This window comes from Balearica regulorum, chromosome 11 (assembly GCF_011004875.1).
Source record: "Balearica regulorum gibbericeps isolate bBalReg1 chromosome 11, bBalReg1.pri, whole genome shotgun sequence".
In the NCBI taxonomy this organism is placed as follows: domain Eukaryota; kingdom Metazoa; phylum Chordata; class Aves; order Gruiformes; family Gruidae; genus Balearica; species Balearica regulorum.
The window spans coordinates 261,994-287,320 of NC_046194.1; the positions used below are offsets into that span (position 1 = coordinate 261,994).

Sequence of the window (25,327 nt, forward strand, 5' to 3'; positions counted from 1 at the left end):
TCTAATTCCAGCCACATGATTCTGGCTTGCCTGGCTGCAATCCAGCATCTTGTTTCTACTGAGATTGACATAGGTGCTGACCATTTCCAAAAAACCCTGATGGTTTTGGCATGTTGACTGCAGTCAACAAGTCATCACTGGGATCGAACCAGATCCCTTCTCTATGCTCTCCCCAGCTGGAAGAGCTCTGTGCTAATCTCCCCACTTGACTCTGAGCACCCTCCCAGAGCACCTCCTCAGCGCTGCTCCTGGCTCGGGTTGGCAGTGCTGGCAGTACAACAGGTACCACGGTCATTTCCTGGGTCTACCCTTGCTCTACAGGTGGAATTGTGCTGAATGAACAAACAATAGTTCTTTGCTGAGCCTTGTTCAGAGGCCACGTTTGTGTGCCCAACCCTGACTGAATTAGCTAACCTCCGAGACACGGCCTTAGAGTTATGTAGATAGAAAAAAACCCCAGAAATCCACCTGTCTCTACACATAGACAAAAACATGTATCTTGCCTGCAAGCAAGGATGCATGTGGAAGAGATACTTACCCTTCCTCCACCCCTCAGCAATACTACTCCAGTCTGAGGGCAATCTCTTCAAACAAATGAAAAAACACAAGCTTTAAAGGTGGCATTTTTGACATTGTTGGTCTTAACTCAATTTCCACTGGCCTCATAACTGGGCTCCTTTGATTTCACAGGAGTGAGGTTAAAGCTAGCGAGTAGCTGTTTTTCAAAAATCATCCCCCAGCCACAGGAACACCTGCACTCCTGCCAGCAGAAATTCCCTCTTCACCACTCCACAACCACCAGCATGTGGATTCTTGGCGTATGCACCTGTTACCTTTACAAGTGAGAAGCTAAATCATCTTTAAACTTGATATTAAAAGCTTTCCATGTGCGTGAATTGAGTAGTGGGAACCATACCATCTCCCAGTCTCAGCAGTGGATTTCCTAAAGCTGGAGGAGTTACACAGTTTGGTAAACACAATAGCAGGATAGCAAAAAAAATCTCACCAATACTCTGGTGGCCTAAGCAAAGATGGCATCGTACCAGCTCCCTCCATAGCAATCCATCACAAGAAATGTTTAAAGCTTCCCTCCCTCACAAGGATATTCTCCAGCCAAATAAAGTCAAGAATTTGTTTCTCTTCTTTTTTTAAGTGCAATTTAGAAGGGCGTGGGGAGGAATGACAAAGAAGCCACATAACTTGGTCAGACGACAACCAAATGAAAATCAGTCCTGCCCTTTATTTTAAATGATCTTACAAGACTGACCTCACACACTCCTTTCAGAAAATCAGGATGTACAATGCATCAATTACCTATGGTGTGATACAAGAGGGATATTCTTCAGGAGGGCTGGTCTGGATCAAAATGTCAATCGGTTCAGCTTTATCATCTCTTTATTACAAAGGAAAAAAGATACCAAGCTAAACAAATCTCTGAGGAAATGTTATTTATAAGATCGCTATCGGAGCAAGGCAGAAAGGAGCATGGCATCCCCTTATCTGTGTCTAGTAGTCACACAGTGCTGCAGGAGGAAGAGGGGATGACGCTGAGGAGGGCTCAGCACCCACTAAAAGGACCAAGGAGCTCGGCTCATGGCTAGCACTTGATATTTCAGCAGAAAATCAGCGTGTACCTGACTCTATCTGCTGACACTCCTGGTGTTTCACAGCTGCCGGAGCAAAGCGTCAGCAGAGCACTGGGCGGCTCTGGAGTCACAGGCAAGAGAGGGCTTTTCACCACCCAGGCTGGTAGTAAGGGAAAGCTGCTGCCATCCGACAGGGACGTGACTGTGCTGGAGGCTGGCCGGATCTGGTGGCTCTCCCTCCAAACGTCCTGAGCTGATGCCACCCCACGCAATGCTGGCAGGGCATGGGCAGACATCCCAGCCCTCCCTCCATCCCCAGACATAGCTCCCAGCCCCCCGACACCCCCAGATGAATCTGTGTCTGAGGGCCAGCCCGCCCGCCAGTGGTCCAGCAGATGGGGCAGGGGACAGGGAGGTCTCTGGCGGCGAGTCCCCAGGGGGTGGCCAGGCAGGGACAAGCTGGGGTGGAACACCAGGATGCTCCTCTGGGACGATGCCATCGCAGTCCCAGTAGGCGAGGCAGCGAATGCCACACCAGCCCGTGTCTTGTGTCCCGCTGTGTCTTCCCGGTGCACCTTGTCCCTCCTCCGCCTGCACCCGTGACAGGACCTGCGTCAGCACAGTGCTGCTGCCTGGCTTCCCCTGCCTGCAACCGCTGGGCTGGCGACACCTTACGCCTCCTTCCCGTTAACTAAACTAAACCACCGCCCTTCACCGCCGTCAGAGCTGAGGGGATGGGGACGATTGTGCTCTCTCCCAGACGAGTGGGCCTTTGCAGAACAGAGACAGGCCTGCACAGGGGCTCTCTGCACCCCAGTCCTCTGACACCTCCCAGTTGTGCTCCTCACCCACAGCCACACTCCGCTGGGAGAGGAGTCCCCACGTACTGGTCTGCACTGGGCAGCTTTTCTCCTGTGGCTGCTTCTGTCTGTCCTTCCTGCAGCACTGGCTCCTTTGTTTCTTAGGGCATCTCTGTTTCTGCTTCTCATACCACTGCCAGTGGCGGGGGAGAGGGCAGACCAAGCAGCCATGAATCCATCAGCCAAACACTCACAGGCTGTTTGGCGTGAACCACGCGAGGAAGCTTGTCTCACTGGCAGTCCAGCAAGAGGGGGGAGGATACAGTTTTTTCTGCTGTTTGCAAGTGTAGGGGACATAGGTATACATATACATAAAATACACACACACACGTATATATGTATACATACATACAGACGTAAATATATGTACTTAAGGAAAATCTCTTATTCCTTCAGGAGGTATATGGCCTCCCAGTGTCAAGACAGCAAGTGTACGATGATGAGCAACCTGGTCGCTGCATCTCAGGAGGAGTCCCCGGGACCTGGCGTCTGTGAGCTGGGGCTCATTGCTCCTGCCTGGCAGGAGCACACTGGCCTCCCTGCACTGGCTGCGCTACTGGGCAAAAGGGAGGCAGTGTGGGCTTCCAGCTGAAAGCGAATTTTGGGAAAAAACTCCAGGCTGACAACCCAGGAAAGCAGGTCCTCTCCTTACCTAGTGACTGAACGTGACACAGCACGGTCACAAGACGCCCCACGCAAGCTCTGAACAGGCCCATGCCTTCACGTCTGCTAAGCCAGTTGGCAGACAGGGGTCCGGGCACAGGAGAGAAAAGCCAGGAGAGCTGTCGGTAAGCTCTGCCATTCAATCCAGCTTGGACTGTACAGAGCATTTCATGTCCTGATGGTAGGGGATGGCTCTGCAAGGGATGCAGGAAGGGCACTCTACCAGCCAGTCCCAGCTCTGCTTTCTGGACCTCGCTGGTGAGGTCTGCACTGCCAGCACTGTGAATACCCCTCCGAGCTGAACTACACAAGAGTCAACAGAAACTTATGCACTATAGAAACTTACTTACACACCATTTCTGGTACCTGATTTTACTTGGGTGTCTCTGCACTGTGCAATATCGTCCAGATGTATTTATATTTGGACATGACAGGCATCAAATATCTAGACCTAATATTATCTGCATTGAAAATAACCGGCAATCCTTGCGTGGTGGGTTGAGCTGAGCTGACTGCCAGACCCTGACCCAGTTGCTCTCTCACTCCCTCCCAACAGGACAGGGGGAGAAAATAAGACGGGAAAAAAAGAGCAATTCATGCACTGCTTCCCATCGGTGGGCAGATGTCCAGCCTTTGCTTGGGAAGCGGGGCCTCAGCACGCGTAGTGGTTACTTGGGGAGACAAACACCATAACATGAATGTCCCCCCTATCCTCCTCCTTTCCCTCAGCTTTTATTGCTGAGCACTATGCTATTCCAGTGAAAAAGAAATTCTTCCATATACGTCCACAAACAAATTGCCCTCAACACTGTTAAATGAATTTGAAAACCACTTTGATTTCAATTGTATAGGCAGAGAGGTGGAAAAAGGAGTCAGAAAGGTATTTCCTCTACCTGGAATGGTACTTTGACTTGCCGAGAGCTTTAGTAATGGCAGAAGGGGTAGATCGTCTTCTTTGGACGATGGGCTTCATCTTCTGCAAGACAAAAAGACATTCCAGTTAGTTAGCCTGGCCACCTTGGAAGCAGATCTGCTCTTTGCACTCTACAAGTTCTCTTTTTATCTAGTTAACACTCGTGAAATCTCAGCACCGAGTGCCATGATCTGTGCTTTCAGACACCTCCCTCCCCTTCCTTATTATTAAAACACTTGTCAACTCTCACATTTATGTGGGACACTTAAAACTTTCCTAACTTGAAATGCTTCCAGTTTTCGCAGCCAAAATTCAAAGTAATGACATGAAATTAAGCAGAGAAAAAAACCCACAGGCTGAAGGTCAGGAAAAACTTCCTAACACTCATGACATGGAATAGTTTGTTAAGGAAAGGTATAGAAATCCAATTTAAAACTGGACAAAGCTATGAACAGCGTATAATACTGCAGGGAGCCATATTTTATGGGCTGAAGGAATGCATGAGGTTACTTAATAGATTTTTCTTTATCTTCATTTTCCATGATTTACAGATTCAACATTTAGACTGTTATTAGGCCCCACTCCAGGCAGTGTAACCTCAAGACACCTGTATCTTTTTTAACTGTGACAGCCACCAAGTCTTGTATGACACAGAAATGAGGTGACTGTAATGGTGAGACTTGTGAGTTAGACATGATAACCATCCAAGTCAACATATACACACAAAGGTCACAGGTCTCCTTTTATTTGCTAAATGAATTTTGTGCTGGAGAAAGATGACAGATTTCATCCTGGGAGAGAAATACTTATATCCATGGCTCTTGCTTAGTAAGCATGGGAAAAATCTGTCCCACGGCTCATTTCTAATTTCAGCATTTGCCTGTATTAGAGCTTGACGTAGCAGGAAGTTCAGAGTATGCTGAGAATTATTGATCTTTTGACTTCTGAACATATCAAAATATGGACTATCCTATGGAATAAAAGAAACCAGGACTGCTGGTTGAGGAGAGGTCCTACGGAGAGAGTGTGTTCCTTTACTTAACTGTATACTTTTCAAACTGCTGAATGCAGAAATATTCATTGCATGTGAGCTCACTAGTCCCATCTCCAAGCGCACAACGCTATTACAGCTCAGTACCTTATAACCACATAAGGAAGGTATTATCCTCATTTCACTGATGGAAAGGCCAAGAACAAAGTGATTAGAGTGAATCTGGGTGCCTGGTGTTCAACACATGGGACCTGATTTTTCTGAGCTGACGGCTGGCTGAGGGGGTTGGTCTGAAGCACCGTTCCTGCTCACTCTCGCTGCAGCTACAGGGGCTCAGCACGGCTGTAAGTCTGTCTCCGGGGATTTATGTGAGGAATCCCAGAAATTAAGAACAGGGCATTAGTGACAACTTCAAAAGTTGGTGGGAGCGATTTACCGCACTTGAGAAAGGAAATCTGTGGCAGCAGCTGGGGAGGAGTCCAGCTGCCAGGGAAGGCACACTCCTCCTCATGTCCCACTTCGTTTGCCTTCTGCAACAACAGACCAGGGAATTCGACAGGCAAGAGCTTTCTACAACGCAGACTCCTGATCTGTGCCTGATCAGGTCCAGCAGAGCCCTCCAAAGCACAGACGACCTCATGAAAAAGTATACGATCATGTAAGTCAAAGTTGGAGTGGGACTGCAAGCGCAATTTAATAAAGCAATTTCCTAACATATGAATATTCAGCTTAGCAACACCAGTAGCGCTCTCTAAGTAGATTCCTTGTGTACGTGTATATATGCAGGCAGTGACAGATGGACGACAATTTCTTCCTCATTCCGTGATATGACCTTGCCAAGCAAAGATCTGTCTTCGGAAGTTTCACAGAGAGAACTAAATAAAAATAACATCAGCTCAAAGATGTTTGTTTTAAAAAAAGAGAGTCCCTACTAAAACAGAACATCTGGCTTTCAGAGGTGCCTTAATAGGATAAAATGTTCCTACAAAACATAGTACAGCAAAGCATCAGTCATGCACTATCTTAGGGTAGGAAGAAAGGATGGGTGTGGTTGCCTGGTGCAAAACCCAGGCAGGCTTCAGCTGCAATGGTTACTTGAATGACTACGGCAGGCACGCAGGGCGATGGGATGCAGCCTTGTGCCGGGGGCATTGCAGTAACATCTTGAATGGCACTGTAATAAAACCTTGCACATGATAGTATCTTCTGTGCTGAAGAATCCTATGGCACATAAGAACCTTACTGTGGGTAAAGCAATCATTTTGGCCACCCCAAAACTAGTCTCCTCTGTGGTAAAACGTGGTAAGGAGCACCGATGACATACATGATGTGAGTGTAGTGCAGGAGGACATTTTACTCCGAATAAATTTCAGGGGAGATATAAGAGTCAGTACCAGTGGATTTCTTCTCGTGACCATTAGGAATGGTTTCAGATTGTACCTGAATGGTGGCTGCAACGCCTTCCAAGAAGCCTTGTCTTTGCCCACCCATTGCACTTCTCCAGAGGAGTATGAGGACCTGTTCACTACCACCACTTCCAGCAGGCACTGGACTACCCATGGAAGTCTCACAAAGACAGAACTTTGGGTTTCCAGTGAAATGCTGTGACTACAGGACACAAGGTATTTCCCAGACTTGCTATTTCCAAATAAATGCTGAGATCATTAGTTGGCCAGAGGTCCAGTTGTCTGATCCTAAACACAGACTCTAGGCAAACCAGAAAATTGCCTTCCAAGCCCTCAGCCAAAGTCTTTTTGACCCTAGCCAGTCAAGTATCCTTGGCAGGACATCATTGAGATGATGGCCACAAGATCACACGAGTGGCATCTTACTGAGGGAACGGTACACAACTAATTGGCATAATTTCACGGTTAACATTTGCGTATTTAATAGAGGAATAATAAATTTTTCTGCCTTTGGTTTCGCTAGTCATGTAAGCTAAGACTGTTGCGCATGTCCTCCTTCCCAGCTTGGGGGAGAACCTAGCTGTGAACCCCATTTTAAATAATGTTGGTTTGTATGGGCTACCCATGTAAATGATGTTTCCTTAAGAGGCTGCTGGACAAGAACAGAGTCTCCTAACACCTTGAGTGTTCTTCCAGTGCCATGTAAAACATACTCTGAATCCTGCGTGTTTCTAAGGTCTACAGTTTTATGGTTTTCTTGCAAAAAAACCACTCCCATCTCACTACACAGAAGAAACACCACAAGGTCTCTGCCGCACGCGGGAGCTCCCTGGAGTGGCCACAGCCCCTCACCCTCTGCCCAACGGCTGCACTGGCACAGAGCTGGCAGTGCTTGGAGGGGACGGATGGTGGTCCACAGCCTGGGTGCTGGCAGCATCATGCAACCTTTCCCCACGGCATCGCTTTTGGATGAAGGGAGGACTTTGCTGTGCTCCTCCATGTTAAAGCCAGGGAGTGCTTTTGCTGGACGTCAGCTCCGCTCACATTAACCAGGCGCTGGAATCAGAACCGCCAAAGGGACACGGCGTAATCTCTGAGCTGTTTTGATGCCATGGAAACAGATACTCATTTGCTTGAACACTTGCAACACTCTGGACTGTGTTTGTGCATTACTCATCTCAGAGCTGCCAATTTTAGCTCTGTATTTCTTGGCACTGGGGAGGTTGTGAGCCTAATGCCCCTCATTCCAAACCCATGTATGGCCTACACTATCGGCTCAGCTGGCCAGCATGAGTGGGGTTTTTTCCTCCCCCCCCCCACTGACCTCTGCGCTTGAATGTTAGTCTTCAGACAGTTAAGGTGGGATGGAGCTGAAAAATAATGACACCTGCTTAGAACAGGGTGGATTTTCCTTCTGTCAATAGCTGGTCAAAGCCCGCAATGTCTGTGGCACTGGAATGCTGCTATTTGGTTTAGTTCACATTCAGAAATGAAAACAAGTATTTTTTTAATAGTGCAATTTTTCTCTAAAACATAAATTGAAATATTTGTTTCAGAAACATCGATGCACTGTGTCTTCAAAAACACCGTGTGCTTTCTTTGACCTTAGCATCTACTGCAAGTTGACAAGACTGGTGCACTCTGCTAGCAGCAGCAGGAACCTGCCTGGTCACACTCATCTCCGTTAGCCAGTGCAATGCAGCAGGGAAACACGTCTCTCTCGCTCACAAGCTGCCGATGATGTGAAAGACTCTAGGTTACGATGGCATGGACCAGAGACCCTGATGCTTCCAGACCAAATGTGGGAGGTAGACACAGCCAAGGAGCTGGCTGGCTTGGCCACCTGCAAGGCCAGGGCTGCCTGGATGCAGGACCTCCTGCGCAGTAAGATGGGACAGATCTACAGGACTCTGAATTTCTGGGTTAATCCATATGATTAAGGCTGCTGCAAAGCTGCAGACCATGGGGCTGGGTGGGTAAGCTGACATGAATCGAGGACATTTTCCAATGGAAACTTGCCTGGCAGGAAGCTTTAGGATCCGGTGTGGCAGGAAGAGTTCCTTCAGAGCCCTCCCTTTATTTCACTGGAAGATTCTTCCAGAGGAGTGTGTTTCAATAAAATGTTTGTTTTCAATTCATCTGCATTTTCCAGGGAAAAAAATAAACTACAAGAAGGCTTCTGGGTAGCTCTGCTTTGGCCATTAGGTATGTCACCACTGAAAAAGAGATTGCAAAGTCAGTCTGAAAACAAGTAGCAGTGTAGAAAGAGTAGGATGAAGCCCTGCAGAGCCTCTGCCAAGAAATGGGACTAGCTAGCATGTTTAAAACTAGCCTGGTATGTCCATACTGCCCTGCAGTCTGTAGTGGAAACGTCCTTCAAAAGGACTGAACACACAGCAAGGAAGATCAGTTAGCCTGTCTCCACCCCATACGCCCTCCTCTGCTGAGGCAAGGATGATAGCCATCCCCTCCCTTCTCTCCTGACGAGGAGAGAATTGTGTGCTGACTTTATTAATGTTGTCCCTTGCTAGATAGTGATGGACATTGTCTAAAAATTCAGGCATGACTCCAGATCTGGGACATTCACCCATCAGTGCCTAATGTGTTGTGAAGGAAAAGTCCAGCTGCCCCAATAAGCCCTGAATTTACCTTGAGCGTTTCCCCCTCCGTTCCTTCCTATGTGGTTGTTTAACGAGCCCTGCACCGATTCTTGCCATCACAAGCAGGATTTAAAGAGTTCCAAAGCTGCATTTTTTTTTTTTTTTTACAAACCATCGTACGGAAACGAGATCAACTTCACACTTTGGACCTGACACTGGACTGGCTTCCCTGTACCCAGGGGGGGTTAAAAGCAGTAATATCAAATATAGGGAGAGGGTTAATTTAGGTCTCCCCCTATTCTCAGCACACTGATGTTTCACATGAGTTCTTTGCATGCTACTGAACGGAGCGACCCTACCACCATGTCCCTAGTGCAGCTGCAGGCACCCAGCTCACACTTCCAAGGGAAATTTGCTTCTCCCAACGCTCTTAGCTGCCACGTCCTGTTACTCTCTTATAAGGAACATTTGGCTGTCAGCGTCATCCTCCCCAAGTTAGACAAACAGTCCACTTTCTAGCTGTGAAGATGGTGAAAGGGTATCATATACTCTTTAAAAAAAAAATAAATTTATAAATGTGGACTCTGAGTCAATTCCATGCTGACGTTCAGATCACTCAGGGAGGCTTACGTTGCTAAAGGCACAGTCAGAGAGAGTAAAACATGGGACACGATGTCTTTGATTAGTTGGAGCATTGCAGATTGTTCAGAGCCAGTTACACCAATATTATTCTAATTCTTGGATGGATCTTGTGAAACACTCTCTTCCTACGAACACTCTCATCACAGTATTGGTATGTTGTGTCAGAGCAGATAGCTGATCAGTGCTATTAATCAATTGAACCCAGTAAAGGCAGAGAAAAAGTTACTGTATAAATGTAGCACATGGTTATTTAGCTCTCAGGCAACATTCAAAAAAAAATACTTAAGAATCCAGTTAAGAGTACAGAAACAATTAACCGATCGCTTGGGCTTGGATGGATCATCCATGTGAAAGCAACAGCTGCTGCTCTTCCATCCAATAATGAGTTTATGTTAGCAGCAGCATTCCTACAGAAGTATCTTAATGACATAATGAGAGACGCTTCTGCCTCCTGCTCTGTTATGTCTCTTGTTTATGTGATCGCAGGATGCTCTTACGAAGCGCCTGCATCAGACTGCAGTTGCATTTCTAGTTAGAAAAGCCAAATACAGAGAGACAAAGAGAGGAGGGAATTGTTCACTGCATGAAAGGAAATCAGGCATTAGGTTACACGAACTGAAAACAACTGGGCTTGCCATTTTATGCTGATTTGCACTTAAAATGAGTTTAGGGAAAAGCGCACTTGCACGGCTGCTGTCTCCTTCTCCCCTTGTTCCTAGACTCCATCTGCCGCTCTAGGAACTGTACACACTTGATGCGACCCCACGACCAGTAGCGGTTTTAGCCGGGGCTCCACAAGCTGCTGTCTTGCAGTCATTCCCCGCTGCCCCCGAACGGGGAAATCCATTGCAGGGCACTCAGTGCCACCTCACCTCAGCCATGCCTCCCTGCCCTGCCTCTCATCCACATGCGCTGTGCCACCCTCTGCCAGCCTGACCTTGGTGATACTGGCTTTGAAAGCTACACTCCTTCCTACATCATGCCACCAGCTCCTTGGAAGACGACTTGTTTTCTTCTCAGCCTTGATTCCCTGCCCAGCTTGCCACCCAGAATAAGATAAAAACCTCTCCAGTTCTCCTCCAAGTGTCCCTTAAAAGGTGACCGTTTGGAGTTCTAGGACCAAGACAAAAGCCTGGGCTGTGACTTGGCTCCTGCACTGGCTCCCCCATCTTTGCCCAGTTCCCAGCCAGGGGAAGATGCTATATATAGCGGAGATCTGTTGCTGCGATGGTGATCATGATTAGGCATTGTTAACCAGCTTCCTTCCAGCTTGCTGCCAGGCAGGCAGGCTGGCCAGCATGACCTGATGGAGAGAAGGGTCCAAATGGAGCGGGCCCTCCAAAAAATGTGCTCTGTATGAACCTGCTTCCCACGGGACCCCCAGCCCGAGACCAGCCCTGCCTCCCGCTGCCCTGGCCACCCAGCACCAGGGGAACCTGGCCTTGAGCGGTGGGCTGCAAACACCCCCCGCTCTGATGCTCGCAGCGAGGAAGGTCCCAGAGGCTCACATGGAGGGGAGACGGGAGGACAGGGGGCTGTCACAAACCTTGCTGAGTACCTCTAGGACTGAGCAGAGTCCAGCACAAACAACTTAGGTACTCAGCTGGGGTAAATCAATGTTGATCCACTACAGTCAGTAGCTTTACATACATGTAATGTAGGGAAAGGTCACTGAACTCTCAGGGGAAGTTTTATATACTGCTTTTACAGCAACATAATGAATCTAGGTAGAATTGTAGCATGAAATATGGATAGAATTAATTATTTTAGTACAGGAGCCTTGTGTCTCTGTTACTAGAGTAACAGGAATAATTAACCTGGTAGAGCACTTGTTGGAAAGGTTTGCTAAGTAACAGAGCTGTTCAAGCATTAGATGTCTTTAGAAGACATCCAGAAATCATGCTATGCCTAAAAATTTAATCTCCAGAAGTGCAGTGCCTCTTGACTTTAGAAGCCAGGAACGATGTGAGCAGACACACTAGTAGTGCCTGCGCCATGTGCTGTAAGGCATGTAACCGAGGGAGCGAGTCTGCAGATGCAGGCAGTGAGGCACTCGGGAGATGCAAACCTTCTTGAAAGGATTGATTAGAGGAAGGGGGAGCAGGTTTCCTAAGGGATCTCCCATGTCTGTCCCGTGCTTAGTTTCCCCCAAGTCAGGGTGCGTTAAGACCATGAGACCAGCAGTGGAGGTGCTGGCTTTGCCAGAAGGCACATGAAATGTCAGGGTGGAGAGCTGAGTGTGTTGCTTTTCCTGTGCAGTTCGGAGTATTTCCTGTCACAACTTCACCACTAGTTAACTGTTTGAGGTGGAACTGTGTAAAACGGGTCATCACCTGTCCAGCTGGAGTCTCTGCCTTGGTCTGCAAGGCAGCAGACCCAAGCCTTCCCCCTCAGCTTGAGTCTGGACTTGGGCTGCCCACGGAGCCGGATCCAGCTTTCGTAGCTACCCCTTGCAGTGCTCATCGGGCACAGAGCAGCAGGGCAAATGCTGCTCAAGGCCAAGGACGGGCTGATCCTCTCCCCCGTCACCGCAGGCCCGAGAGGCACAAGCCACCGCTTGCACACAGGTTCCTCCTGGCTGGTGAAGCTCCAGCGGTAGAGAGCCCCGCACCGAGGGGCCGCAAATGTACCTCCAGCAGACAGTCTCCTCTCTGGGGACATCTGCTCCTCTCCCCCAAAAGCTGGCTGGTCCCTCTGCTTCTCACCCCATTTTTTTCCCCAGTGGGGATGGTCTGAGGCCAGCTCAGACAGTGCTGCAGCACAGTGGTTTTGCACCGTTGTAACCCTGGAATTACACCTTCCCCAGGCTAGGCCGTGAGCTCTGTTACCTGTGGATTATCTACTGTCGAGGAGGGTGCCCGGATTGTCCTTCCCTGCAGTGGGGCTGAGAGGTGTCACAGCTGGCTGCCTTTGCAAAACCTACAGGCACATCCCCAGCCTCTGGTACCTCCGTCCCTCCCTCCCTCCCACATCTGGGTGCAATCCATGAACCAGCTCAGACGTCACTGGTGGTGGCAGGGTACAGGCACCTCCCCGTCCTTATGGTGACAGCAAATGCCTCATTTTGAGAGGAAGCCAGACCAAAAAGTATAGTTTGCCTGTTTTGGTGCCTGGCCTGCTGCACCTCTACGAGCGTTATCCACAGCCGCAGCCACTCCACGCTCTCTGCCTCTGAGCAGAGTCAGGCTCTATAGGCAAACTTCACCCCTCTGCCAGATATTCCACCCCAAGGCACCAGATGGGCCTTTTCCTGCTGCGCAGAATAGCCAGGAGAAGATGAAGCAGGCTACGGCATCCAGCTCACCGCGCTCACCCGCCAGCTGTGCCGCTGGGTTTCTCATCCCAGGGACAGTAACGCTTTTGGCAGCTGTAGGAGCGGCTGCACGCACCGTGCTGCGACCCCAGCCCATTCCCAGCCCCCAGACAGCTGCCACACCAGCATCCCTGCGGTACACGAGGCCTGTGTGGCTGCTCCAGAGACATTTCGGGGCAGGTGAATAAGAGGAGAGAAGCAAACCCCATGTGTCTAGAGGAATGCCCACCGCTGTACGTGCCCAGAAGCAGGTGGCCAACTGAGGAGCTCTGTCGGGACCATGATCAGCTGCCAGAGGACTGACACAACCTGTTTCCGAGACAGTGGTGGCCTTAGCAAAGTGACTTTCTGCTTTTCCCTCTATGTAACTGTTGTGCTTCACCATGACATTTTGCAGCTGATGGGCTCTAAAACACATTACAGTCATTCAGCCAAGCTCTTCCCTTCCTTACTCTTATCCCATACATCTTTAGTCCAGCTTTGAAGTGACAGCTTGGAAAATGGAGAAACTGAGGCTCAGAATGAAGATTTAAGTAACATGCCCACAGTGATGCAGAAAAGCAGTGGCAGAACTAGGCTTGAAAGCTAGGTCTTCCTTCTGGGAAAGGTCTAAGCTAGGTGTCCTTTCTCCTCAAATCATAAGGTATATTCCCCCGGAGTCACTACTGCGACATTTTCATTGTGAAAACAAGACAGACATAGTTCTTGCCTCAGGAGCTTATCCAAAAGCAGAGACCAACAACATCTGTGAGCAGCCAGAACTGGAGCAGATCAAATCTTACGGAATATTATCAGGAATTCCTGATACCTAAACATTTTCCATCACCTACCTGTCAGAAGAAACAGGTCTCTTTGCTACCATTGGGGGCCACAAGAAGCTTTCCCACAACACGGATGATTTGCCTCACCTAGGAAGGAGCAGTATTAACTGCTCATGCAGCCCGGTTAACACTGCGCTAACTGCCCTGTGCCTGCTGCCGCCCTGAGACTCTGGCTGTCCATTCTGTTTTCTGGCTAATGCAACCCTGTTCCAACCCATCCACCCTCATTTTTCCATATTCCTTCACGTTAGGTAAGGACATGTGTGTCTGTCCATTTATAGTGTAATAGTTCGCACTACTTCACTTTGCATAGGGTGAAAATTCATTGCCCAGAAGAGAGGGAAAAAAAGTGCAGCTGTTTTACAAGCTCTTTGGAGTGAATTTTGCCAGCACAGGCATATGGTAAAGCATTAACATTTCCTTGCAAATGCTATGGAGACTCTAACTCTCCTGCCACCACTTTAACCCTTTGAATTCCTTAAGATCCATCATTAGCCTAATTAATCAGAGAAGGAAGTGTAAAATAACGTTGGGTGGCCATAACCCAGTATTTTATTTGTGGATGTGAGTCCCTTCAGAGAGACAGGGCAGGGTTTAATGTGAACTCAGAGCTAAGAAACTTGGTTGTAAATATTTATCTGAGCTGTTTTACACAAGTTCATCTTCCCGTCTTGTTTCACTAATTGCTTCCCTCTCCCTTACCGCTAAAACGCGTCTCCAACCAAACTCAAACATTTCTTAAAATATGCAGAGACTGATGGCAGTAAATCAGTTTGCAAGGACACATTTTGAAACATTTCCTTTTCCTTCCAAGAAATGGAGCCCTGCTGGTTTATTTTAAAATGTCCCATATAAGGGGGACTGGGAGAAACAATTCTCGGCTGCCAAAGGCCGAGTGGGTTTTCCACTCGGAGGTGGCTGGGGATTAGTTTCACTCACACTAATCTGTTCCATGCCACTTTTTTTCCCCTGCTCCCATGGATCACTTGTGCCCGCAGGGCTTGCCTTCCTCCCGAGTCTGGAACAACAGGGATGGCGGATGGCGAGGAGAGAGGATGTGCTGCAAAGCACAGAGGGGACTGCTGTCTCCTGGAGCACCAGAGGTCTTCTCACCTGAACTGGATCTTTCTGATGTAATGGTCCATGTTCTTAAATGTCACTGGGCTGGACCCCAAGTCCGGACACTTGGAATTTGTCAAGGCTTGGGTCTGTTTCTGGCTGCTGAACACAGCCTTGCCCTCGTGGCACCATCCTGCACCAGGAGTATCCGTGCCTGGCGATGAGCACGAGGGTTTGGTCCCGTGACACAGCACTGCCCAGGGTCCGAAAGCAAAGCGAAACTCTCCACTGTCACTCGAACAGCAGGACAGGTACCGAAAAAGGGGCCCAAAAACTCTAAGCAGGAAGACGAGGCCAGAGCTCCCGTTCATTAGCTGTGCCTCCGTAAACACTCAGGTGCCCACCTGGAGCTCTGTGCTTCCTCACTGCGACATCCGGTACCGGACAGCGAGGAGAAAACTGATAAACACAAGGATTTTAAAAATCCTGCTATTTCCAAGCCTCAGCCCACTCATACAGCGTTGGTGGACAGAATGTGTGGAAACTATGTCCAACTGCTGCTGAAAACATCCACGAGTGGTCTCTTCTCTGCAAATCTGAAGGTTCAACAGAGAGGGTGTGTTTATCTATTCCGGGACAACAACAAAAAAAAGCATGACAAGAAAAATGCTTACTGCTGGTGAGGATGATTATTAGCCATCACCTTCAACAGGATCAGGCTCTGAACATCTGAAGGATGTACTTGAACAAGGTCTTTTTTGCATTGACATCAATTTGAAAAAAATTAAGGAACACAAATGCAAGTCTCTGTAGCCAGCAGAATACAGAAAATTGCTAACTGATGGAAACCGAAGAGGTGAATAAGTATTGATGTTGATTTAGAAATACTTCTGTGCTTTGTGCTTCTGGCCTGGTGAGAAACTAAGAGCTGCTAGAGGAAGCACTTCCCCCCTTACAGTACTAGCATAGGAGGCCAAAAGCGGTGGGAAAAGTGAAATCTTGCTTTGTAAAATTTCTCCACCTTTTCTTGGAGGTCCCGACAGTTTGGTTGCAATTCTGATGTCCAGGGCTGTGCAAATTTGAAATATTTGCTGACAATGGATTAGACCAAACAGCTGCTGCCTGTTGGGATTTTCCTGCAATGCTTATTGCCATGGTGAAAACCCACTGGAACAAATTCCCGCTATATGTTTCGATAAAACTTTACAGTAGGACTCTTTCCTCAACCCGTTCCTTCCCTAAAACCAATGCTGAAAGCTACCCCAGGAACCTCTCATGAGGAATTCTTGCCTCCACAGCTCTAAAGAAAATCTCTACATAGTCCTACACACAGAGGGAGTCTCTAGCACCAAGCTGTGGCACGCTCTGATTACGAGCATAGCGTCAAACTACTATGGGGTGACTTCTGACAAGACTCATGTGGGAAGGCAGTAGGGCACACTTTTATAAAGCCCTTTAAACCACTTAATTCAGGCTGGTACTTTGGGGTAGAAGTTTCTGTTATGAAGTTGGATGTATATATAACATTAGAAGGGAACTTGCTGGGTTTCACAGTATAAAAATTCATCGCTACGGCCAAAGAAAATCAAGAATCATGCTCCTTCTTTAAAAATGCAAATAAAGAGTTCACTGAATTGAGCTTGGCAAAACGAAAAGCTTGCGGAGCAGCCAAACCTGAGGAACAGAAAAATGCAGCACATTCCTTTGTGTCTTTAAAATAAGCCCCTTTTCTCCCCCTCTTGGTTCGAAACTCCTCCTGCCGTATTAAAAATTAAAAACTCACAGACAGCTGTGTCTGCCCAGCTACAGAATTACTTCAGCCTTTCCAAACAGGGCCTCTGAGCTTCAGTGTGTTGGTCCAGCCCCCGCTAGGGCCCAGAATAACCACCAGAGCACGAAACGCACGGTGCCCACGCTCGGTGGGTGATACAGGAAGATATAAACTGCACAGGAAGAGAAAGCATAAACTACAGTTTACGAGGCAGTAACGCTTCGTGTCCACTGAGTGGACAGTGCATCTCCACTGGAATGCTGCGGTGCGAATCCCCACCTCTCCCTGGACACACATCCAGTGCAAGCTGCCAAGTTGCTAGTGGTCCACCACCACACGGCTGAGAGAGACTGACCAGACACTCGCCACCTTTATACCTGCCTTGGCCTTCTCTTAGGGACAGAAGCAGGTTTGTTTCCAAGTCAGCTTTCCCCAGCCCTGATGCAAACGTGCACGAACTGTGCTCCCCAGGGAAGGTCCCAAGTTCCCACCTGACGAGCGATGTTGTTGCAGGCAGAGGGTCAGCGGGTGACCCCGTCCTCTCCACCAGGTAACTGCCACCAGGCTTTGGTGCCTGTGAGTTTAAGTACCTAGCGCATGTTGCAAGTCTGGTGTTTCTCATCTATTTACAACGATTAAATCATTTTATTTGCAGCTTGGCCATGGAAGAGACCTTGCAAAGAGGCAGCTCTGTGCATCTGGATTTCATTAGAGCTGAACATCAATCCCTTTATGCCTTATAAGCATCCTGTTAGCATTATACAGACTTGGAGTTGTTAAATGGCATTCTTGGAGCTGGCTGGCTGAAAAATGGGTTAATCAACAGCACCTCTGCTAGCACACACACCATGAAAGGCATTTTCCTCTTTCTGTTGCTTGCTCATCTGCCTGTCCGCATCAGGAAGGGTAATACACTTATTAGTAACATTCACTGTCCAACTCCTCCTCAGAACTCATGACAGGTTTGTGCTGAATTGTAGGATTTAATCCCACAGAATTTTGCAGTTGATGGAAATGAAAAATAGGCATCCCAGCCTCAAATGAGGATCCAAACATCATGAATTTCAGTGGAGCTGCAGGTCTAAAGTTACATGAGCTGGGCAAATAAAAGTAGACTTTGGCTTAAACAATTGCACTTTTTTGCCAGTTTTTGGAGTTGCAGGAAGACATTAAGGGTTGAACAGTGACAGAGGCCAGGAGAGAGACATCGCTGAGCAGCTGGGCAAAGGTCAAGAATGGAAAGGCAGGCGGGAGCAGCATTATGTGAGCTGAGCCCATGTCAAGAAGGTGTGAAGGAGCGGCCCGAAAACACAGCCTGAAGAGCTGCCAGTGGACTGAGAAAGCGAAGGAGAGAAGCTAATCATAGAGGATGAAGAGCTCAGAGATCAAATAACCTGGAGGCCAGAGAACGGTTTGCCAAGCGAGGCTAACAGAGAAATATGCACGTTCTTACAGTAAGAAGCTCTTGCTAGGAATCAATGCAAGTCCTGCGGCCTTAAAGAACGTGCCCCACGCCTTTGATGGCACAAGAGGTGGAAAAAGATAAGCAGTGGAATCAAACTATTCACATTAAGTTCCTTACACAAGACTGTTACAATTATTCCGTAGGAGCAACTGCTGCAAGCTACTGCAGAAAGTCATAGATGAGCCAAGGAGAAGAAACGATTAAGGCAGAAAATGTCTTGTTCCACTGAAGTCAATGATAAAATGCCAGGGCTTTGCAGAGGCTGGGATTTGTGAGAGTGGGCGCAGCATCTCCAATGAGTCGGACAAAGGCTAGACAGCATAACGACTCTTCGCATCCCAGGCAAGGGCACAGGCTGGCGTTTCTGCTGTCGAGAGAGGGGCAGAAAGGCGGCACCGCGACACAGAGGTGGCACCTTCTCCCGGGAGCGCCCAGCTCGCGCCGGCAGTGGGGACAGCAACCGGCCACGGGGCTCTCGGAGATGTCAGTCTGCGCCTCTCTTTCTGGTGCAGCCTGAAGGGGCAGGCAGTGGAAAACTCCAAGAAACATTCCATTTAGAGACAAGCATTCTGATTTATATATTATTCCCTGCCTTCATTTCTCCCAGTATTTCTGTGTTACTTTTTTGCCTTAACTTCTACAGGAACTAGAGTGAAAACTGTATCAGCTGAAACTGGGCCACATTATGGGGTACCGATGACCCCAAAGGCTTCCTAATCTGCCCCTTTCACCTCATTTCCCATTACTTGGGTTTAACACATGTTTACGTGTAAACTAATACCTCTGGTCATGAGCATTTTTGTGGGTCCTTGATAAATACTTTATAATTTGACTGAATCTTTCCAATTTTGAGCAGAAAACAATTGTCCAGCAAGATTTCCAGAAGAGTTACATAGATGGAACTTACGTTTTCCATCACTTAGCTGTTAGTCCCTACTGGTTTTATTGATTTTCAGGTACAAAGTTGTCCTGATGCTGAAGAGCAGCCTCTTCATTTGCTCTCCCGACACAAGCATGCGTGCACATACACATCTGCATACACACACACATGCACAAAGCTCTTTGGCTGATTAACTTCCCAATAAACACAGCAAGCAACTTCAAATCCAAACCAAAACAAGCCTTTCAGTAGGAATTACAAAAAATAAGTTTTAAATCACAAAAGCATCCTGTTTTGCTTCAGTTTCTCTCTCACATGCCACAAGGCAGACTCCACCCTACCTGTTTTCAGAGGGGCTAACTATAGGCGCCAGGTTTTGGAAACTTTCCTGCCCTTATCCGTCCTGCCATTTGCTCTCAGGGGAGCATGAGGAGGACAGCACTGCGGAGCCCAGAAAAGAGGGGTTGATCCCCTGCGCCCATGCGCACCCTTCCCCATGCCACTCTTTTTTCCCCACAGCTCTAAGATCGCTCAGGAGAAAATGCAGAGAAGTGGAAGATGAACAGAATGGGGTTTATTGTTGTTTGGTTTTGTGGGGGGGAGGTTTGGTTTTGGTTTTTTTTTTTAAATCACAGTGACTGCCACAGCCTCAACCTCTGGCTGAAATGGAGGAGGTGCTGTTAATCAGACTTGCTATTTGCCCTCGTAGGCACGAGTACTCATACTGATGACACTTTCACAGACAAGTCAAAGAGAGCATCTGAGGAGATGCCAGGTCCTAACCAGAAGCACACAGAAAGGTGGGGAAGCTGGCAAGGCAGATTTCCTGTCTCAGCTGAGAAACCAGCCATGCAGATCAGGTGCATACCTACTTTAGTACCACTCTAGGTGACCTCTGCACATCAACTTCCAGCCAGAGGACGCGGGCTGTCTCCCGAGCAGCGCTGCCAAGCGGGCGATGTGCTGCTGGGGGTGTTTGTTTGAGACTGGCACAGTCCGACGTAGCTGTGCCCAGACACAGGCGGCGAGTAACAGCGGGACTGGCCGGGTGCTGCTGAAGGCGTGTTCGGAGATGCGTGTATTTGGACCTGCTAGGGTGCTGCTTGCTGTGAGCGTGGCACTGGCGAGGGTGGAGGAGTGAGTAATACGTGGATGAAGGTGAACAGAACAAACAAAGGAGTCTGGGGGTGTTTGTGAGAGTGCTGACACGAGAGGGTAAGACAGCAGAGGGGTGGTGAACCTGTGGCAGGCGGGAAGGTGGAGTACAGTGTGCTGGTGTAATGCTGTCCACGAGGGACTAGGACAGGATCCACAAGAAGGATCTCTGCATCAGAGCTGCAAACCAGAACCTTCCATATTACAAGCAGGAAAGGATCTGAGATCCCTCATGGCTAGTAATGAAGAACAAACATCCACTACATCTTCAGCTAATTAAGAGAAACTATATCAGTGGTACATTCTCCAACATCTCCCATACATATGAAGTAAAACCAGTCTGACTACACAGATGCTTGAGTCACATCCCCTGGTTACAATCTAAAAGAGCTCTGGCCCCTGGACCTAGTTGCTCTGCAAAGACAAGGCCACACACTTCCCATTTCTGGGGCCGGCCTACCTGAATTATAATGAATAAAGCTGAAGCACCAAGAAGCATAAATGGTCCCTTCCACGAATGCCAAGCTCACCTAGACCAGAGTCGCGTTAAGTGATCTACATGTGGATTCAGCCAAAACCTAAAGTGCAGCAGCACTTAAAGACAGGTCAAGAGAAAGGAACTGTGTCCGGTGCTGTTGATGGAAAGACCTTCACTGAGCACCACTGAGAGTCTGCAGGGGAGGCAGAGACTCATTATGTCTCCATGGCTAGAGACGCCTATCCAAAACTAGGTTATGCACCCATCCAAAGTGTGGTATTGTGTTTGACAGGGATTCTCTGAAGCAGTTGATTCTCAGAGAATGGAAATCTTTTTAAACCAATAAACTTTAATATTTGTTTTCCTCTTGAAAGGAATCTATGTTAATTCTTAAAACATCACTAGAGGGCGTTCAATAAATAGGCTTCCCAATCAAGCTAAGTGAGATCTTTGAGACAACTGTTTAATTGCAAACCTTGGGGAGAAGGTTTAAAAGGTCTACGCATATCAAAATGACCTCCTGACCACTTTCTGTCTCACAAACTAAACGCTTTACTTCTCTTTGGGTGTGCCCTGGAGACCACCAGCCCAGGGGCCCAGGAAATGCACCCAGGAACTTCCCTGCAGCTGGGCATGAGCTGTACCAGGTCTCAGGAAGTTGTTGGGCAGTTGTCCCATGAACAAGAACACTGCCGTTCACACATGTCCCATCAAGTACCAGCCGCTTAATTAGCTCAAAGTCGTGCTGGACAAACTGATGACCAGGTCCTTGAAGAAATCACTGGGAAGGCTGAGGTGCAGTGCCTGGTGGTGCTCTGTGTTCCCTAGGGAATACAATCCACGTAGGAGCTCCGTGATCCTGCAGGTCTCCACGGCCCTACTGCTCTGGCTCTGCAAGCTAGCAACCGGCTGTGACGTTGAGGCAAAGAACATAGCGTTAGAGACCCTCATTTTCCATATCTGCACACCACAGCAACACTTTGGGTTACACAAAGGCATCAGCAGACAGAGGTCTGGTTAGGAAAAAGAATGTTAAAGGATGTTCTAAATATAGAAGATGGGAAGCGAAAGGGAAAAACAGACACCTCTGTCTTAGGTAGGGCCCATAGGTAAAACCTGCAAGCATCCCTAAAGCACTGGCAGCAAAAGCTGCAATAATACATCACTCTGGATAAGGATCTCTCTGGTTGTGGGCACCCTCCAGCCCCTGGCATGCACTATAAGCAACCATAGTTGCAGATTTTTTATTATTTTTTTAACAGCGTTTGCTATTTATTCCAGTGGAAACTCCCTGCAAAGAAAATAGTTCCACTCTGCTACTGTTTGTTTTGGATGATTTGTTTGAGAATGTCAAACTGGCATTTTGAATAATGTTTACAGTTTTCCCTCTTATTTTCCATTATTTCAGGCCAATCCCATGCTAATATGATATCCTATTGTTTGTTCAGTTGCATTTAAAAAAATCACCAAGGGCTGCTGCCATTCAGTCCAAACCGAGCATCTCTTCCCAGCAGCACGCTCCCCGCTCTCCCGGAGCGAGTGCCACAGGCTTTGCTCACTCCAGAGGAGACCGCAGTTTGAGTCTGAAAACACGGGGCAGTGACAGACGGGCTGCTTCGCCCCTCACCGTGTCCCGACACGAACGCAAAGTAACGCACACCTGACAGGTCTCCTGGAATAACACTGGGATGCAAAACCGCCGCGATCCTCCCGCCACTCCGTGAACACGCCTCAAGCAGAGCAGCTCTCGGAACCCCGCAGAGATCGGCACGTTTTTTCCTCCCTGGCCCAGTCCGCAGCCAGGCGGGTCCCCAGCTCCGCACACACCGGCAGACACACGCCACGAACCCTCTCTCCCCCCCTCCCCCGGCCGCCCTTCCCCTTCGCAGCCGGGCTGAGGAAACCAGGCACCTTCTCCCCCTCGCAGCCTGCCAGCGGCTTCTGCCCGGCGCTGATCCGGCCCCGCAGACCCTCCGGCTTCCCCGGCGCCAAGAGCTGAGCGACGCTGCCACCGACACGCAGCCACCCCCGGGAGAGCGTGCGGGAGAGCCCGCGGCATGCGGGCGGCTCCGGGAAGGGCACGAAGAGACAGGCACCCCCTCCGCGCAACGCAGCCCCGGGGGGGCCAGCAGCAGACAGACAGACAGACAGACAGACACCCCCTCCCCGCCACGCAGCCCCCCGGGAGGAGGGGCAGCAGCGCCGCCGCGGTACTTGCCTGGCTCCGCGCGGAGCCCGCGGCGCAGCTCGGGGCGCGGCCGCGTTGTCATGCCCGCGGCCCAGTCGCGGCGCGGCGCATGGTTGGCGGCGGCTCGGCGATCGGTCCCGGCGCTGCGGCGGCGGCCGGGCAGAGTGGGCTCGGTGCGGGGTCGGGGCCGGCGGCCCGGCCCGGGCGGGCGGGGCGGGGCGCTGCGAGCGGGACGGCTCCGCCCGACGCCGGCCATTGGCTGGGCGCGGGGCTGGGCGGGGCCGGGCGGGGGCGCCCCCTCCCGGCGCGGGGCGGCACCACTGGCGGGGAGCGGCGGCGGCTCCGCGAGGCGCCGGGGGGGCGGGAGGGGGTGGGGGACGCTGAGCTCCAGGGGGTGGGGGGTGCTGAGCCCCAGGGGGTGGGGGGCGCTGAGCCCCAGGGGGTGGGGGGTGCTGAGCTCCAGGGGGTGGGGGTGCTGAGCCCCAGGGGGTGGGGGGCGCTGAGCCCCGCGTCCCGCTGCTGCTCGGCCGGAGCCGGTGGAGGCGGGAGACCCGAGGGGTGCCCCGTCGGCGCCAGCCCGTCCCTCCGGGGCGTGGGTGCCCCGGGGAACAAGCCGGTGTGTCGCAGGGCAGGGGCAGCCCTCGGCGGCGAGATCTGCCGGCGCCTCCAGCCCGGGCTGCGTCCCGAGCGGCTCCGCCTGGGAAAGTACGGGGGGGGGAAATTCACTCGGCGGCCAGAGCGGGGGCTACGGCCCGTTCCAGGCTCATCCTGCGCGGGGTGAACGCGCCTCTCCGCTGCTCACCTGGGAGTGCTCTTTGTCGGCCCGAGTTTTGCGGGGAGAAAGGGCACGGAGAAGGACCCGTGCTGGGGGAAAAGGGCTGGAGCTGCTCGGTGAAAATCAGCATTTCAGGGTTTAAGCACCGGGTGGTGCAGGCTGGGAAAGTACAAAGCAAAGCGGACCTGGCATGGACAGGGGCTCAGTAAGTTGTTCACTACCCCCGTGGTGCAGAACCTCACCTTCCATGGTGGGCATTGTCCAAGAGCAGAGTCGAGGACTAAGTATGGGGAAAGAGCTAGCCAGAAAATCACACTAAAATACAGCTTTTCTGGGCAAACTCAGTGAAAGAGCCAAGAACTGACAGGACTCGAGACAGTCACGCTCTTGTTCTGGAAAGCAGTAGTTCCTGCAAGTCAGGGCACCTGAGCAGTAAGGCGTGAAAGTAAATTTACAGGGTATCATACAGAGTTCCCCGCACCACTGCCTGCCTTCACCCGCGCCTCCAGATCTCTTGCCCCAGCTATCAGCAATGTACGTGCCCACCCAGTTTCCCAGCTTCTAAAAGTGATCAGCTTCCCACTTTGCCTATGCCTGTGTCAGTCTTTACATCCATTTCCATAGAGAGCTCCAAAAAATCTTGTCCAATTTAGCAGTCCCTCCATTCCTTTGGGAGGAAGATTCCGGTTACGACTGAGTGGTACGCACTAGGGTATTTGGGACCTCAAACTAGCCGTTTCCTCTACGTGTTGTGATCTCTTCCTGATCCTCACTCTTCCTTCTTCCAGCTTTTTCACTTTCTTCATTTCAAACTTTCCCATTTTTCTGCATCTTTTCTCCGACTGGACTGCAGCTGCATGGGGGAGAGACCAGAACCTACTCAGAATTCTGACTACAATCCATTGCAATACAAATACAAAAATAATGGTGAGAGATTTTTCCAATGGAACTATGTTTTTCACCAGTGGAAAGAGCTGAATGGTTCACATTTGGGCGAAACCTGTTTGTTCTGGCAAATCTTCTGATGGAACTCAGGCAAAAGCCCACTGCAGGAAGGCCTTGGCATGGACCGGTTTGCTGCCCCGGCAGCTCAGCTCCGCTTCTCAGCTGAAAAACCTTGTTTTTTTGAGGCCCTGTGAGTACAGACCAGGTCAGTTATCTGGGAGCTGGTCAGATGCTGGAGGCCTTGCGAGTGGGGCTCCTACTTTCAAGGAAGACATCTGATCTCTGGCATCTGGATTGGAAGACTAAGGGTCTGTGATGATGATGTCTCCAGGAGGGGCTTGTCTCTGGGCGGGGAGTCCTGATGGCTTACACAAATGGACATAAATACTGCCAGAGCCACTGCTGCCAGATTAACCAGGCACTGCTGCTATTCAGCGTCCTTGGGTTCCTGGCCAGGTAGAAGTTCCGTACATTAATTCCATAATTCTACTGTGATTTCTGGACAGAAATTACTATGGAAAGCAATTAAAGCATGCACTGACAAGGTACATTCCTCTCTGAAATTATTCCTACAACTCCCCCTGTATCGACAAAACCCATGATTGCAGCACATTTCATGGGATCACAAATAACCTGCTGTGGCAGTCACCCAACTTTCCACTCTTCTGTGCAGAGAACTTGGTACCCGTTTGCCCTTCATGCTATGTGAAGAAAGCGCACGTGCCATGTTCACAACGCTGTGATTGAGCTGATGGAAAAGAAACACAGAAGGTCCTAAAGGGAGTATTAGTAAAAGAGAAAAGACGTTTAGTTATG

The 25,327-nt window shown here is 49.7% G+C and overlaps 1 protein-coding gene across 2 annotated transcripts in view; it reads right to left on the reverse strand.

Annotated features, from left to right (window-relative positions):
* Window positions 1-23,025, reverse strand: part of LOC104641054 (rho GTPase-activating protein 20) — a 38,106-nt gene extending 15,081 nt beyond the window's left edge. Inside the window, exons 1-2 of one of the 2 annotated variants that reach the window (XM_075762948.1) lie at window positions 22,822-23,025; window positions 4,003-4,085 (exon numbers count right to left, since the gene is read on the reverse strand). In XM_075762948.1, coding sequence (XP_075619063.1) covers window positions 4,003-4,082 — 80 coding nt within the window. In that variant the 5' untranslated portion in view covers window positions 4,083-4,085; window positions 22,822-23,025. The remainder of the gene's footprint in view (window positions 1-4,002; window positions 4,086-22,821) is intronic. The other variant, XM_075762949.1, reaches the window with a different exon arrangement.
* Window positions 23,026-25,327: the final 2,302 nt, after the last annotated feature.